This window comes from Alosa sapidissima, chromosome 3, assembly GCF_018492685.1.
Source record: "Alosa sapidissima isolate fAloSap1 chromosome 3, fAloSap1.pri, whole genome shotgun sequence".
In the NCBI taxonomy this organism is placed as follows: domain Eukaryota; kingdom Metazoa; phylum Chordata; class Actinopteri; order Clupeiformes; family Clupeidae; genus Alosa; species Alosa sapidissima.
Genome location: NC_055959.1, coordinates 10,172,024 through 10,189,432, shown reverse-complemented (window position 1 = coordinate 10,189,432; position 17,409 = coordinate 10,172,024). Strand labels below are relative to the sequence as shown.

The 17,409-nt window shown below is 42.0% G+C and overlaps 2 protein-coding genes across 8 annotated transcripts in view; one reads left to right on the top strand and one right to left on the bottom strand.

Moving 5' to 3' along the window:
* grip2a (glutamate receptor interacting protein 2a) overlaps window positions 1-5,656 on the bottom strand; it is a 34,835-nt gene extending 29,179 nt beyond the window's left edge. For 2 of the 5 annotated variants that reach the window (XM_042085900.1, XM_042085901.1), the window contains exon 1: window positions 5,334-5,650. In XM_042085900.1, coding sequence (XP_041941834.1) covers window positions 5,334-5,496 — 163 coding nt within the window. In that variant the 5' untranslated portion in view covers window positions 5,497-5,650. Of the gene's footprint in view, window positions 1-1,889; window positions 2,345-5,333 lie in introns of those variants that run through there. The other 3 variants (XM_042085904.1, XM_042085902.1, XM_042085903.1) reach the window with 3 other exon arrangements.
* A 1,477-nt stretch (window positions 5,657-7,133) lies between these two features.
* On the top strand, window positions 7,134-16,736 carry ssuh2rs1 (ssu-2 homolog, related sequence 1). 3 transcript variants are annotated; one of them, XM_042085965.1, is made up of 14 exons: window positions 7,134-7,150; window positions 7,640-7,709; window positions 7,898-7,965; window positions 8,937-9,038; window positions 9,142-9,217; window positions 12,035-12,164; window positions 12,949-13,009; window positions 13,450-13,571; window positions 13,892-13,954; window positions 14,165-14,247; window positions 14,953-15,045; window positions 15,347-15,452; window positions 15,625-15,732; window positions 15,820-16,736. In XM_042085965.1, the coding sequence occupies exons 2-14, from the start codon at window positions 7,687-7,689 to the stop codon at window positions 15,961-15,963; spliced, it is 1,179 nt and encodes a 392-aa protein (XP_041941899.1). In that variant the 5' UTR covers window positions 7,134-7,150; window positions 7,640-7,686; the 3' UTR covers window positions 15,964-16,736. The 3 variants fall into 3 exon arrangements, with proteins under 3 accessions (XP_041941899.1, XP_041941900.1, XP_041941901.1); XM_042085966.1 differs by lacking the exon at window positions 7,134-7,150 and adding an exon at window positions 7,238-7,256; XM_042085967.1 differs by lacking the exons at window positions 7,134-7,150; window positions 7,640-7,709; window positions 7,898-7,965 and adding an exon at window positions 8,174-8,468.
* Window positions 16,737-17,409: the final 673 nt, after the last annotated feature.

The window sequence follows — 17,409 nt, the reverse complement described above, 5'->3', positions numbered from 1 at the left end:
GTCTGCTAAGTGCATCTCAACATGAATATAAATCAGTTAGGACGTTCCCCAAGTCAGTCTGGAGTGTAGCACCTCTCTGATTGACAGGCCTGCTGCCACAGGCCCTACCAAAGAAGCCCTGACAGCACCGGCAGGGCCAGGGCTCACTCGGGCTCCATCACAGTCAAGGCAGATCAGGGGACCACAGGAGGCACACCCCCCTGGCTGCATTGTCACTGACCAAGGGCTGACCAGGGGCATGAGGGAGGGAGGGAGGAGACTCACACTGTGCCCGGGGGCGTGGGGAGACATGTCACGGAGGAGTCGCCCGTTTCCACTCCCAGGCCCCGGCGGACTTTTCCACTGCTGGACTGCGCACAGCGGTGCTGAGCAACCTCCTCTGCTCTGCTGGGCTCAAGGGGCACTTAGTGTTCTATGTGCCCGTGCTGTCTCAGGTGTGACTATAGGTCCCATGGAAGATGGGCTTTCCAAAATGGCCACTGGAAACCGTTTCTTTAAAGACTAAACCAGTTTTGAGGCAATTAAATTTGTCTAAAGTCAATTAACCCTGAAAGGAATATGGGGCAGCTGGTAGGAACCCACCTCCTGTTGACACTAATTCCAATGTGTGCTAAAAAGGGAAGACGGGTAACAATGTCTTTTGGAAGCCGCTCCTATTCTAAGACCTTCACAGTATTTATAGCTCTCATTAAGACCTACTTTCCAACAACCATCTCATGCCATCTGACTGCACAATCCACACAGATGCTTGTTCAACAATGAATGACGAGCACACAGTTGCTTTCATCTATGAAATAGTATTGAAGTGGTTGGATAAAGTCCAAAATAAAGTCTTATTGGTGACCTTGTCTCTTTGATCTCAAGATCAAAGCTATTTGATCTGTAATAATTTTGTCTATGACAGAATGTATGGTTGGATCATTGACAATGACTATGTACAAGAAATGAATGAGTGACTAAACTATCGACACAAGAGAAAGATAGCACAGAGAAAATCTTATCAAAAGAATGATCAGACAAATGATGGATGCAGAATTCAGTTGCAGTTGTAGTTTTTGAATAGAATGTCACAACAGTAAAGAGCATGCCAATATCATTCTAACTGTCGGAACTGACCCAATATGCAAGGCCATATGGTGTCAACACACAAAAACAGGATATTACCATAATCTTGTGCTACTGAATAACAATTATGTCTTCAATGTAAACACATATCAGAATATAGATACAAAAAGGCATAATTGTGTTTGATATATTATGATAGCATGATCCTATTTCAACACAGCAGCCTGAGCTTTATGTTGCACGGCTGTTTCTCTACCATGTGCCTGAGGGTATGGCTCATCCATGCTGGATGATATTCTAACGTAATGTCACTGCATCTGCCTCCCTCTGCCTACACATTGTCCATGTGATAAGTGATAGTGGATGAACAAAACACAACATTAAGAGGAAATAAGATATAGGACATGCCAAAGATCTGACTGAAAGATCTAAGTCCTTTCTTCAACTAAGCCACATTTGATCCCTACTAACCCAGCTATGAACAGCTATCTCTGTAGAATGAGGCAACAATAGAAAGTTCATGGGTGTCAACGTATTTACAGTGGAAAACAACCAGAACCATATTCCTATCATTCAACTAGCAAATAACCAAAGGCTTAAGCCTCTGTTGGTATAAGAGAAGCTCAATACAGCACTGGTGTCAACATGTAAGCAAGGTGTGACAGTGTGAAGCATGCTGTTGTGGCAGTGTGGTTGTTTGTGTGCAGAATGTGTCATTTTGGAGTTTTTGAGTTGTAGAGTGTGTGTTTATGAAAGTCTGAATGCACATGTGAGGTGTGTGTGTGTGTGTGTGTGTGTGTGTGTGTGTGTGGTTTAAATCTTACCAGTGCTGCCTGTCCTCCCCTCTCTCCTGAGGCCACAGAGCATGGCTGAACACTACAACTCCATCTACTCCACGCACACACACACACACACACACACACACACACACACACACGCCTCCAAAGGTGAGTGTATACGCTCCCACTCAAGTCCTCTCCACGACCCACAGCACTGGGCTGAGGCTCTGGGCTGAGAGTTCTACAGCGGAACAAGCCAACGCTCCAGATGCACAATTAATACAGCGCTTTTCCTTTTCCAGACAAGAACTTGGTCTCCCATCCAACGCTCATGACCCAAGGAAGGAGCCGCAGAACAGAGCACTGAAGAATCCTCACGGACTTGCAAGCTGTCCCACATGCCTAGTAGACATCACCGTCTCTGCAGAAGCATCCAAAGAGCGAGTCGGAAACACGCACGAGTCCTCCTGTTTCCCCTTCCTGCGAGTCTCCGAGTCTTCGAGCCCTTGTGGCCGCTCCTCCACCACTCCAGTGCTTCCACGTGAGTCCTGAGGACGCCTGGGCGGTCAGTCGGAGCCTTGCTGCTGCCACAGGCACACACGCACGCTGTCAGAGAGCGAGAGGGGGGCGGGGACGGAGGAGAGCGACAGCACCGTCCTCTCTCCCTCCAGGAGGGGCCCCTTGCGGTCAGCTCGTCTGTGCAGCGGTCTGGCACTCAGACGGAGGGACGCAGCTAGAGAAGGAGGCAGCTCTGCAGAGCAAGGGGAGACTCGGTGTGTCTGGTCGGGGGTGAATCAGAGAGGTTGTGCTCAGGGAGAGAGAGAGAGAGAGAGAGAGAGAGAGAGAGAGAGAGAGAGAGAGAGCACGTCCCTGCTGTGAGAACAGGCGACTGAGAGAGACCAGCAGTCCTTTCAAGCGTGAATGAGCCGTGTCCCTTAAACAGACTCTGAGTGGTCTGATTCACAGCTCCCTCTCAGTCTCTGTCCTCTCTACATTCTCTCTCTCTCTCTCTCCCTCTCTCTCTCTCTACCTTGTCTGCTCCCCCACTCTTTCTCATTCCACTTGTCTCTCTTTCTGGCTTCTGTGATTTTGTGTCTTATTCTCTTAACATTGTGTTACCAATCATTTGCTGCCTTATCACAGTTTTTCCCTCCTAGAGACAATTGCTTCTTGCTGTGTGACAGGAGCCTCACTCTTTGCCAGAGGGATATGATTCAGACACACAGGCACACACACACACACACACACACACACACACACACACACACAAACCCCAAGCTCCTGTGGCACAAAGGCAGCCTCACACACGCCACCCTCCCCTCACTTTCTTTGACAAATACAGTAGGCAGTTACAGTCACTGCCACACTTCCCAACCCCCCTCAAACTAACACACACAACCACACATTCAACCGCATATTCAACCCTCTCACGTACATCACTTTTCTGCCTGTTCAAACGACTTACCATCACAAAACCATCCGTCATGTGGTAGAGAAATATATGCACACTAAAGAGATTCATGTGTGCAAATTATTCACTGAGAATTTCTGTCACTACTCAATGGCACGTGTTAATGTGAATATTATAAACAAATACTAGATACATAACAAAGATTTTCTTTGGTCCTCATAACAAGCATGTAATATCTGGGAGAACTCTGTTTATAACACAAATTAGCAGGCGCGCTATGTGACATTTCTCTCTTACACATTCTGCTATGGGAGAAAGAAACGACAACAACAAATGTTCATACAGACTGCTTCTGTTCAAAGCTTTGGCTTCACTATGAGGACTGTAATGTATCCTGACAGCCTTTTCTAGATGTTGTGATATATTGCTCCTAATGAATGAAAGCAATGTACAAAAATAACCTGCGTGTGTCAGTGCAACTGAACAAAACACACACTTAACATCCGTTCGGCTGCCCCCCTTCTGCCTTTCTAAGGACAACATGACTCTCCACACCTGTTTGACCATTTGTCACCCTCCATACCACACCCACCTCCCACACACTACCCCAACACACACAATACACTCACACGCACACACACACACACACATATAGTAAATAGACATACACTTGCACAACACACATAATTAGCAATAACACTTACATCCCTTTCAATGTATCACATACTCCAAATAAACAATGTGCCTAATTATACTCAGGCACGTTATTCACAGCCAGATTATATACCAGTTTCCCACTGTTTCAAAGCATTTTATCCTGCACAATGAGAAGCAAACCAATTCAATCAACTGCACACACACACACACACACTCACACACACACACAGGCATGCACACAAAAGAGAGTGTATACCCTCCAGTGCTTCATATTTCAGACCGATGTGATCAATGTTTCTCGAAACTTCTGGGAATAAATTGCAGTAATGCACATCAACAAAGATCACAGTGCCAGAGGAGATCCTGATGCCCTTTTACCATTTTACTTTTGTTCTCACCCCTTCAGACCTTTCTTTTTAAGCTGTTCACACACAGATTGGTTCATTGCATTTAGTTCCCGTTTAGAATAATAGACACAATAGGTCAGTCACAGATGGATTTGGACAATGAGCTACTGACATTATCCTCTCTCTCTCTCACTTAATCATACACATAACACAGATTTCTTTCACAGTCTCGTGCTGTGATGTTCTATCCTCCACTACTGTACGCTCGTGCTCAAGAGGAGGAGCAAAGGAGGCAGCCCTCTCAGAACTCAAGAGAACTGTTTTGAGACTATTGATCTCCCGTGTTCCTCAAATACTCCCACAAAGAATGGCTTGAGTAATGTAATGTTGCAACAGCGGCTTGTGGTCACACACACATGAGGCAGCAGTTGCTGATGTGTGTGAAGAACTGGAGGGAACTGGACTACTGCTCACTGTTTCAGCCTGCGAAAGGTCTGTTTTGAAATGACACTGCCCTCCATTGGGTTGACTGGGCAAGTACAGCAGAAAACTGTTGAAGGCATATGGCAATTCATTCAATTCCATTCTTTTTTTTTGTGTGTTTTCTGTTTTAATCAGTGGCCCAAGTGATCATTTTTCAAGTCCTCAAAAAAAACCTACATAAGCAAACATATGCAATAAAACAAAATGCAAATCATTTGAACTGAGTGATATGACCCTCAAGTCAAACATGGTGGCTCCATGGGGATTCCAGATAGCATACAGAAAACACACACACACACACACACACACACAATGTCCAAATAACTTTCACCAAATATTGTGCATTCATGCTGAAAACAGTATTAATTTGAGTAATTAAACGGAAAGTACCCAGTATTAGGGTCTTTCTCACACCTATACAAACCACAACAATGCCATTACTCATACTGTCCAAACTGTGCCATGACGACTCAAGCCTATGACACAAAAACTCTATTTTAAACCCTCCTTCCCCAATGAATGCAAATACTAACCTCTAACTTGCTGATATCAAAATGATGTTCATTTCTAAACCCTGATCTGCCCCCTCACCTTTGGTCCGTCCCCTGATGACTCCGACTCTGCACCTGAGGGAGAAGGAGAACATCCTCCTCTTCCCCTTCACACCCCCGACTGCTCCCTTCTTCAGAGGCTCGGCGCGGCTCAGAGCCTGCGGGAGATGCTTGGGGTTCAGCTTGCAGGTAACTCGCCACATTCCGCTCTTCTGGTCTCTCAAGCATCACTGTAAACAAGCAGAGGGGGAGAAAAGCGTCTCTCTCTCTCTCTCTCTCTCTCTCTCTCTGTCTCTGCCACTTTCTTTAGCTTGTACTACGCTTGTCTCTCTCTGATATGCACCTTCGTCCCACACGGTCTCCACCCAGTTGGAATAGCGCCAGCATGATGAAGCGACAGAAAGACACGATGAAAAGAAGCCAACAGATGTAAAATGTCAAATCACAGCAAGAGCCAAGTGGAGAGTGGGACAATCCCATGATACGCTGAAATGAGGACTAAAAGAGCTAAATCAGATATTGAGAGAAACAGTCTGGCAAACACAATGGAGGACTGACAGAGGTCACATCCCTTAGACATCATGTAAAATGAAAACATTTGTGGTTTAAACCTCATACCACATATTCAAGAGTGTTAGTGGTAAAATAAGAGGTGGGTAAACAGATTTTTTTAAAAAGGCATTCATGATGATGGTTGGATGATGGATGATGTTTGATAATGTTTGATGATGGTGGCAGTTATTGTTCAATGTTTATAATAATACCAGTGGTATAAATATTAATGAGTGTACATATTTTGAATGTGGATACTACAGTGTGATTTTTGAATGTTAAAAGTTGCAAATGGTGAATTAACTCCTTTGAAAGGTGGATAAACTCTAATAAGAGGTGAATAAACTCTATTCCTGAAATTTCAGAGGTGGATGAACTGTGTTTACTTGCGTTTAGCGTCACTACAGCCCTGCACACATTGTGATAATACTGAAACTGTAACACAATACGCACATATACTCTTCACATCCACATTTTTAAAAGGTGAATCACCTGCAAAGCCATCATGCTAGTTTGCAGCTTTTGGTGTGCTTTTTTTAAAATACAGCATGCTGTACCAGAGCAATGTATGGCTGTGTATGATAGTGTGTGTAGTTTAGCAAAATGTATGTGATGTTGTTGAACTACATGGGTTTGTGTGTGTGTACTGGTGTGTGTAACGCAGCGGCATGCTTCTGGCTGCCTGTTACCCACAGACAGATGGACTGAGCAGAACACTGCAGAGATGCAATCTGGCAAAGCCCTCCACCCATCCAAACACAGAGTAGCCTACACATGGCTATGCTCACGTTAGAGGAATGCTTCCTGACAATGTAGGCCACCTCATGGTTTGATGCTGAAGACAAATTTCTCTGAGGCCCAGTCATCCAACTGATGCTGTAGATACCTACTTCCCAAAGTAGCCTATATCAAATCGCCATCCAAAGTACCTCTATAGATAAAATATTTATGTTTGAGGCAGAGTATCTGGGATTTTAATGGAAATAAACGCAAACCTTAATATCACTGGTTTTTACTGGTCTTGTCTTAAAATAATTTGAAATGCATTCAACATGAATAATTATTAGCCCTAATCTCACAGCGACACATAACAATTGCCTACTAATGGCATGGCATCAGTGCAACACAAATGATGAATTAGTGTTAAGTACAAGCAAGAGCCAATATCACATTTAATCTGCATTTTCTAGGCTAGGTTAATATGTCTTTTGTTAAGAGGGAAAATCAAAACGTCAATGAGCAAAATGCATCATGTGACTGAATTCTATTTCCTCCACATTCTTTCAGGCTGTCACAGGCATGGAGGTATTATGGTCACAGGTCACAGAGACTGCAGCTTTTCTGCCTCCTTGATGGGCTAAACCATTTTTATATATTTTAAGAAGGCCTAGTTATCACCTGTATTTATCATGTATGTTATCCACAAATGTAACTGACAATCTGATTCATTGAAATAGGGTGTGTCATGCTTTGACTTGGTGTAGTATTGATGGAAGAGGTCTGCTCTGTCTCGATTAAGAAGCGTCACGGCTGTTTCCTAATTTATACAAAATCGAAAGTGGATGTTAAGTGTAGCCTACGACATTTTAAAAGTGATAACGGTGTTATAGGTTACAGAGTTTAAAGTGGAAGTGTAGGCCTAAGGATGTCAAAGAACTGTATAGATAGGAAGAGTCAACAAGCCTGTTTATACTGAGTTGGCGATTTATAGTCAATACCACTGTTTCATCAAGTTGATGATTAAATCTCTGACTATTTCCTCATTGCCATCACATGATCGTTTCTCCTTGGCAGGCACACGTTCTTGTTCGCTGGGTCTTTGACGAACACAACACATTTTCATGGAGAACCAACGACTTTTAAGGTGCGTAACGCGAAGGTTGGCTACATTTTCAAGCACTTTGTGTAACTTAGGCAGGCTACTACTAAGAGGAGGATCGTATATGAAGACCCAAAGTTAATGTGAAAGTGAAAGTTATAGTGGCCCTCAGCAATCGATTAATCACACCGTGAAATCTTAAAGATTTTAAAGTTAAATTAACTATTTCGCAGTGGGCATGGACCGTATTATGGCAGTGACAACCCTGGCTACTGCCCAGCAGCAGCACCCGCTACTCCAGGTAGGTACTGACCTTATAGACTATTTGTAGCCTACTCCATGTGTTTTCCATGCAGATCATCATGTAACCTAAGTTAGGCCTTGATCAAACTGTAGCTTAAAGACTGGAACAGAGTGTTGATGATGATGATGATGATGATGTGCTGATGCAGGCTATGGCACAAACAGTTTTCTTTTTTTTGGGGGGGGGGTCCCGGATTCCTATGTAGGTGAAGTAGTTGTAATTACATGGATTACCTGGCCTATAATAGCAACACTGATGCAAAGATCCATATAATTTAAATAGCCTACCTACAAGAAGCTAGGCTAGGCATACTAGTACCAACAGGAATCAGGTGTGGATGACCGCCACCCTGCGTCGATTGGGTGAAAAATGAACGTCCTTCCTGTATTTCAAGCTGTATGAATTTTGAAACATCCCAGGACTCTTTCGCATTAGGTGTTAGCCTACTGAAGTTAGTTCCACAGTTAGATAGACCATGTACAGTCCACAGGAAGGTCAAGGTAAGTCATTAAAACAAATTCTTGTCTTAAATGTCGCCACTGCGATTTTGTAACATCGCGTAATACGGGCGAGCATGTATAGGCTAAATGATTTACTTCCAAACAGTTGATGAAGTTAAAAGTTACGCACATCTCAGTGCTGTGCGCAGCAAGACATCTCAATTTAGAATTGAACTTAAACCAACGATTGTGTCAATCTGGAGAGATTTAATGAGTAGGAATTTCGATTTCGTCAGCTCATATTATCCGATATACAGTACATCGAAACTACTTTAACGTAGTTTTCTTGGAGTTTAATACTCTAAAGCTTTTGATACAATGTTTCAGAGATGTGTGCTGTTTGTAGGATGTATATGTACCCTAATTTTAGATGCGCCTCACAATCATTTAACAAATATACCAATAAGTAAACGTTGATCTTCCGATAGAGATTCCACACAAACTGGTTTGTATGGTTTTTTGTCTCAGCTATGTTCGCCCCGCCCGTGTCAGACCCCTCCGCTCCTTCTGCGCCGCCCGCCAGCATGTTTGACAACGTCCCGGGTTACGAGGGAACCGTGATGGGAGGAGGTGAGTTCCGGGGAACAGGATTTCAGTGTGAGTTAGTAGGCTATTATGTATCAATGTAAGTTGATTCTTTGTTTGGAATTTTCCTTCATCTTCATATTGACAGGTGGATTTCTGCCTCCACCTATGCCAACTGTGCCAGTGCCTATGCCTGAGCCAGGACAAACACACCCAGACTGGAAGTAAGATATCTCTCTTGGTCTGTCTCTCTCTCTCTCTCTCTCTTTCTGATTTAACTTGTGACCTGACTAAATTGTACTGCTGCCTGTCACCATAATGCAGTACTGTCAAACCTATTAAACAGCACTGCTAAATCACACGATTATGGCATTATAAGGTTTGCAATGTGTTTGCAATGTGTTACTATGGTCAGGACTTTTAAAATACCAAGGTCAAAAATGGAAAGAAATGGACAGATTGAGACTTCAGATTCAGTAATCCATCCCTGATAACAGGGATGTGAACTATTGAACCTGTTGTAACCTATAGGGCGTAGTCTACTATAGGCTACCTATAGACAGTGGTTACAGTACTGTCAGATTTCAGTTGTACAATTTCAATTGCTCAATACTGGTAATTCCGCTACATCTAAGCTTTAAAGTGAGTGGTGTGTGTATGTGCGTGTGTGTGTGTCTGTGTCTGTGTCAGTGATGGAAATTAACTTTCACGTTTTACCAGGATTTGGCTGGTGGTGGCTGGTGCCAATTTCAATTGGTTGTTGTTGAGTCTGGGTCACTTATCTCTCACTTGGGAGGGTCCTTCCTTTTCTCTCTCTTGTTGAAACCACAAAAGACTAAATAACTGATCCATAATATTATTTGACAAAAGGTTATGTTGGGGTCATGCTTATGAACAATACAGGTGCATCTAAAAAAATAGAATATTGTGGAAATGCCCATTGTCCTGCCTGGACTGAGAGATTAAAGACTCAGGAAACCATTGTCGGTGTTTTGATTTAATTAGCTGATTAGAGCTCCTCAGGTCGACATTTCTGTATTATAAATTCTTTATTCTAAAATGCTGAGATTCAGGATTCTTGATTTCCATGAGATGCACGCCGTAATCATCAAAATTAGTATCATCAAAATTAAAACCAAAAAAAGGCTTGAAAAAATAAATTACAGGAAAAATGAACGTTTCCATGTTATTCAAATGTTTTGAGATGCACCTGTATAATCCATCCACAATAGCATCAATTATCCATCCAAAATAACAATAGTCCATCTGACATTATTGTGCCCTCGTTTTGAGAAGTCAGATTGTAGCTGCAACTATGTGTCGCGGGATGCTGAATTTGCAGTGGTATTTGTCTCGCCAGCTTTATTTTCACTTATTAAATCAAACAAAACCTGAAGGAAAAAAATATAGATGACCTCGGTACCCTCAATGATAGATAGGAGCATGAATATGGCACATAATAGTTAATGATACTAATAATAAACATTGATTATTATATAAAGACCCTTTAGTCTGATCCTCAATCTGTTGCGGAAGGCCCTTGGAAGAATCCCAGGGAAAGGTACTCTTTTATGAAGAATTGACTTATATTTGCTGCAGTGTGCAGGAAGATGCTTCTATGTAAAACATCCTGTCAGGCAGTGTTATCATGCGAGTGTGGTTTTCAAGTAGGGCTGCACAGTTATCACAGTCGGCAATCGCAATATGAACCAATGCAATTATCTAATCGCAAAAGCTACAAATAATCGTGGTCAGTTAATCTTGTCATTCTGCTTGACTGTGCCACTTCTGATTGGTGAGCGTGCACACCACGCAAGAAACACAAAACCCCTGGCCGATGAGCTTCAGCCAATCTGGAGTGCTGTACCTCCTACGCACCAGGCATGTTCACCAATCAGAAGCGGCACGAGACATTTGGAATATTGAACTGAATCAATTCATTGACATTTAAATCACGATATCTGCCAGCCCTATTTTCAAGGTGTTTTTTTCTGTCGTTTGTGGTGAAGTGGTGGACTGGACACAGTTGACAGTTAAGTTGGCATTTAAGTGTATAAGCTGTGAGCAATGCTTAATGCAGTGGTTCCCAAACTTTTATGGCTCACGGCACCCCTAAATATCTCTCTCTCCATCCACGGCATCCCTATCTCAACCTCCTTTGTGCATTACATGTACTTCATGCCATTTTATTTAGCCTTGTGATATGTTGGATAGGCCATAACTGCTTTTATTATAGCATTACTATGAGAAGGTAAGGTTCATCTCATTTTTGTTTTATTCAAATGAACCGCTCTCTTTAATTCAACTAATTTAATAGAACTTTTGAAAAAATAGTGAACAGAATATGAACAGAAATATCAGGAATAGGCCTTCAACTAAAGTGCATAAAACATATGTCCCTCTATCACAACTGTATTTTGAAATTGATATTGTGGTTTAATGTATTGATCTGCGGAACTAGGGCCAGTTAAGGAAAACATTCTCTATTTGTTATATCTCTCCTTTTATAGCCATGGGATTGCTCAAAAAGATACTTCTTGGCGTGCATTGCATGTATACTTTACTTCTCACATGCTTTCAGAGAATTCTGCAGCCTTGCTGAATATTTGTTGTATTTGCTGAATGGGCACAAGTCATTAAAGGTGTAGTCAGTGATTGCACAGGAAGTCGCGATTGTTTATGTTTATGTTTAATCTACTGCTGTAAATCGCTTTTAGCTTAGCTTTTGTCCAAAACAACATACATCAATTGTTTAACCAGGACCAAACAAAACCCACCAGAGAGGTAGCTCATTCCTACCTGTGGCAACATTTTTTATGGGCACAGTGGCTGACTGCACCTTTAATTTAATCTTTCACACTTTTTGGAAAAAATTCCAGAGTATTATTTATGGAAACTATGTTGGTGCATAATTACTTTAGGTGGTAACATTTGAGACCATACATTTTTTTCAACTGTGTTGTTTGCATGAGTGGCAGAATGTTGAAAGTTGCTGTTTTCGAGTTGCTACCGTAATCATGTTGCTGCATTCTTCTCTGCAGCATTCCGTCCATCACTGAGGAAACGGCCCGAGACGCCTTCATCATGTTTGCCTCCAGCAAGTGCTGCTACAACTCTGACCCAGCCAGAAACGGAGTTATCACCAGAATGGAGGCCTTCAACACCTACAGGGTGAAGGGTGCACTCTCTTTCACACACACACACACACACACACACACACACACACACACACACACACACACACAGTGTTGTGCCTGAACACGTTCATTGAACGATGCGAACTGAGCGTACTGTATTACTGTCTGATGAACGTTACTTTGAACTCGTTCATTCTGGTGTCTCAGTTTAACTTCGTTCAATATGGTGCCAGATTTCTATAGAGCCTTCCTGCCAAAAACCCAACTAAAACACGCTGTAAACAGGCCTTAATATGTAGCGGAAAACACCCAATCTGGCAACACCAGCCACCAATGTCGCACCGCTGCATGCGTCATCAAAACAAAAAGCAGCATGGATCCGACCTTTTACTGTCTATGGATCAGACAGCAGTTAGGCCAATGTATGCCAAAAGCAGCAGGGAGGCGTCGTATGATCATGTAAACGAGTTTTATGACGAGGTCGGTGAGGATGGGAAAAATCTTACATTTCTGCACAAACTTTGCCCACCTGTTTTCAAAAAGAAAATCCGCACTTCAGTCACATCCACATTGAACTGAAGCACCCGGCTAGCCTTTCAAGCTATGTGCAAGCAAATAAAAAATCTAAAGACAAGACAGATCCTAACTGAACTAGTTCATTTTAAAATGTGTGAACTGAACTTTGAACTAATTCATGCAGAAAGTGAACTTTCCCAACACTGCACAGACATATATACACACACACACACAGAATGTGCAAACATGCATAAGCAAACAACAATCAGTCCTTATACCTATTCTTATGTTTGTCTTTTCAGTATCGCCTAGAGACCTTCAATGAGTCAAGATCTACTGAATGGAGCCAGGAGCCCTACAATGGTAAAATTTCAAAGCCATGATCGATCACATTGTTGACATTTTTTACAACTGCTCTCATTTTCTGAAACTCATTTTCTGTCTCATTTAGTATGGTTAGACATTTTAAATAGATTTTTGCATTTTCAATTTTAGATTGTGGAAAATAGTTTTCTACAAAAGTTCATTATAAGATATTGCAACTTATTTAGTCAACACATAAGTGCATGGCTATTCAGGGTGCCGAGGGTTGTAATGGTAAGAGTGTATAGGTCTAACCACAACACATCAACACAACCAATATTCTTGTGATATGTGTCTTGCATTTTAAAGCACAGTGTATATTCTTTGAGTGCCAGATCCCATCACACATCATGTAAATTTCACATTTTATGTGTAAGCTGTTAACTGCTAATGACATGAAAATTGTTTTTACTGTGTGTGTGTTTGTATACATGTGTTAGGGCAACCTGTGGATGCCTTCACACAAGCAGTTCCAGGCCCTTGGGACGTCCCTGCCCAGGCTCCAGCTTTCTTTAAGGATCATACCCAAGATATCAGAGTGCCCTACACGTCATCTGTGAAGGTATATTCTTTGTTCCTCCCGCCTCTCTCTCTCTCTTTCTCTCTCTCTCTCTCTCTCTCTCTCTCTCTCTCTCTCTCTCTCTCTCTTTCTCTCTCCTTTTCTATCTCCCTCTCTCTCTCTAATTGTCTTTTTCAAATGACATATGAATGTCTGTATGGAATGTGATGACTGGACTGCTTGTCTCTCTCGCTCTCTGTCTGCCCTGAGCAGAATTGCTATGTTCTCTCTCTAATTGTCTTTTTCAAATGACATATAAATGTCTGTATGGAATGTGATGACTAGACTGCTTGTCTCTCTCACTCTCTGTCTGCCCTGAGCAGAATTGCTATGTATGCCTTGGGATGGGCAGAACCCCATGCAAAGACTGTGCTGGAGCCGGCAATGTGAGTATCTCATGCGATCAACACACAACACAGGGCTGGTACCTACCTACATACTGGCTCTGCACACAACACGTAACACTGACATTTGACCCACTGTATGTGTCTAACAAAAAGACTGCTTAAGTTACCATCATAAACCAAAGCAATCTGGTTAAAAGCTCTCTAGGGTAACATTTACACCCTCGTATTTTTCTGTTTCTTTCCCAATAGAAAGTTTGCTGGGTGTGCAATGGCTCTGGATATCGCCATGGAAATGATCGCTGCTCGCACTGCAATGGAAGAGGAAGAGATAAGTAAGTCAGTGGTTTCACTCTCTCAAGATTTCAAAATTAGAGACAAAGACAGAACTTGTGACAGGATATAGAATAAAGAGAACTACCATATTTAGACCATACTCTTTTATATCGTAACACCTCCAATTATCACCCAATTCGTTCGAAAATTCTAAAACAACAATGTTTTTTAATCCTTCAAAATAACATTTGATAAATGAACCTTACATTTTTCAGTAGCCCTAGGTGTGTAGATTTGAACAAAATCTGGTTTGGTTCTTACCGGGGCTTTTACTGCCTGAAATGTCCACGCTCGGAGTTTAGTGCTGGGCTGGTGGGTCGTTTATTTCCACCCTTTCAATGGCACATGAATGTTTAGACTGAGAATTCTCGTCGCTACTTCAAAATTCCACCAACTACTTCATGCAGTTATGTACATGCAGCATTATAACACTATTTAAACCACTTATAGTGACTGTAGTTTGACATTTTCGGTACAAAGACAATTTATATACCCTTTCCCGAGCGCCACTGTTGTTGCAGGCAGCTAACTGCGCCAGCATTAGTGTGTGCTGAGTGTGTTTCACTAATTCATGGATTGGGATAAATGCAGAGACCAAATTTCCCTCACGGGATCAAAAGAGTATAAATACTTATACTTATACTTATACTTACTTACTTACTGATTTTGTGTTTATCTGCATGTGTGCCCTTGTGTATCCACAGCTGCAGTCACTGCCATGGTCAAGGCTCTCGTGACTGTTCCACGTGCCATGGCAGGAGACAGATCCTGATGTTCATCAACCTAAAGGTCAAATGGTGAGGCATCATGCCATCATTCCTAGTCATGGGGGGGGGGCATGTGGTGCAACTGGTTACAGATCCCGTACCATATGCAGAACCACGGGTCATTTCCCCATCCCACCCCATCTTTCTCTCCCACTCACTTCCTGTCACTCTCTCCACTGTCCTGTCACTGCCCCCCAACCACCCCCCACCCACCGAAGAAACATAATAAATATAAAAATCATCCCCAGACATCTCTTTACAGATACGATAATACCCTAAAGTGGTCAATAATAATGCAATGCATCTGGTTTAATGATTGCTTGTTTTGCAGGACTAACCACATTGATGTCTATGTGGTGGAGCAGGCTAGCGGTCTGAAAGTGGACAATCTTAGTAAAGTGTCAGGAAAGGAGATGTACAAGGATTCCCAATACCTGGTAAAAGATACTGTCTCTCATGTCTGTTGTCATAAAGTGTATCTGTGTGTGTGCATGCACACCCTGACGTATGATTTCACATAATTTATTAACGTTTTTGTAGTTTTGCTCATATTGTGTGTTCTCTAATCTGTGTGCGTGTGTGTCTGTGTGCGTGTGCGTGTGCGGTTAGGTATATCCTGTGAGAGGCTTCCCTGATCTTGCTGTGGTTGGAGCATCAGAGAGACTAGTGAGAGAACACACGGCCAACTACTCCCAGACCTCACGCATCCTGCAGCAGGTAATGGAAATGGGAAAGGACCGAAAGGGAGTTTTGAATGCTGTTTTTCTTTAACTGATTTATCTGATTCTACGTGTGTTGTTTCAGCGCCAGACCATCGAGCTCATCCCCATCACTCGAGTCAGCTACCAGTGGAAGGGAACAACCTATGTTTATTTTGTGTATGGGAATGAATTCAAAGTGAGCTCTGAGGACTACCCTGCCAAGTGCTGCTGCTGCTCTGTGTTGTAACTGCCTGCCAAGAAGATTGCAGTACACTTTTATTCCAGCTGGGGGCAGTACCTCCATGTATTGTTTGTAAGAGAAGCCCTGTTATAATAATGTAATGTATGTGGATGCACACAGAAGTATTACATGACATATCTGTTTATTTCTGTACATATGAAACAATACAGTGCACAGGGGTTAAAGAGCATACACTTGCTTATCATCTGCTGTATGATGTACTGATAATACTGATAAAAGTATACACAACTGATTTTATGTTACAGTCACACTAATCTTTGTTACTGTTATGTTGATGAGACTCACTGCACAGAGAATGTCAGGGATATCCATTATATCCTGTGAATGGGAGTTCTGTCCATTCTTATCAGCCCTAGCTGCCTATTTAGATTTGCTTGTCAGTGCATTACAAATTTGTCGTCAATGTATAATGTACTGTAAGTGACCAGGACATTGAGAACTTTACTTCCATAGTGAAGGACAAGAGCTCATCTGACATTTGGCTCAATACAAAACTCAGTTTGGAGTTCTGCATAACAATGAGGAGATAATTCCAGAATGCCTAGGTGAGGTATTGATTTTAATGTCTGTAATTGTTTATGACACCTCTTTCCTGAAGTTGTTTTCTCAGACCAAAGTTACTGATTTTTTTCTAAGAATGTTTGTACAAAAAGGCTAATGAACTTCATTGTGTGTTTGTTGTAAAATACATTTTGGAATATTGTTTATGATCATTTGATACAATACTACAACACCTGGTATCCATGATTTACCCTAAATGTTGGCTTGTTTCTGTTATGTGGGCCTTTAAGACTAAGTGAATGCACATAGCAAGACAAAGCAATATTACTGGCTTTAAAATAAATGGAAAATAATGTCCATTCATAATAGAGTAATTGTTCATAATACATTATCCAAAAATGGTCCTGAGTGTTTGGGGTCTAAGTAAGTATAAGTATATATACTCTTTTGATCCCGTGAGGGATCTGCATTTATCCTAATCCGTGAATTAGTGAAACACACTCAGCACACAGTGAGGTGAAGCACACACTAATCCCGGCGCAGTGAGCTGCCTGCAACAACAGCGGCGCTCGGGGAGCAGTGAGGGGTTAGGTGCCTTGCTCAAGTCTAAGAGGCATTGCCAACTAATCGGCACTGCATTGTAGTTTTGGGAAAGAAATATTGGTCTCAGTCAGCAGCAGGATTAGTGTAATGAATAAAATGTTGGATAGAATTGCACAATCAAGACTAAAATGGCATCTGTAATTTCTATGATTCTTCATTTAAGAATAAGATGATTACTGCTGATGTTAACATACCATACTAGGTTAGAATTCCATAGCAAATGATACTCTGTTGCTATATTGTTAATAGTAAAAATATTTATATAAGAGTAAAAAAAAATCTGGTCTTTGAGGGAAGACTGTTCTGAGGGGACTCCTGGCACTTTGA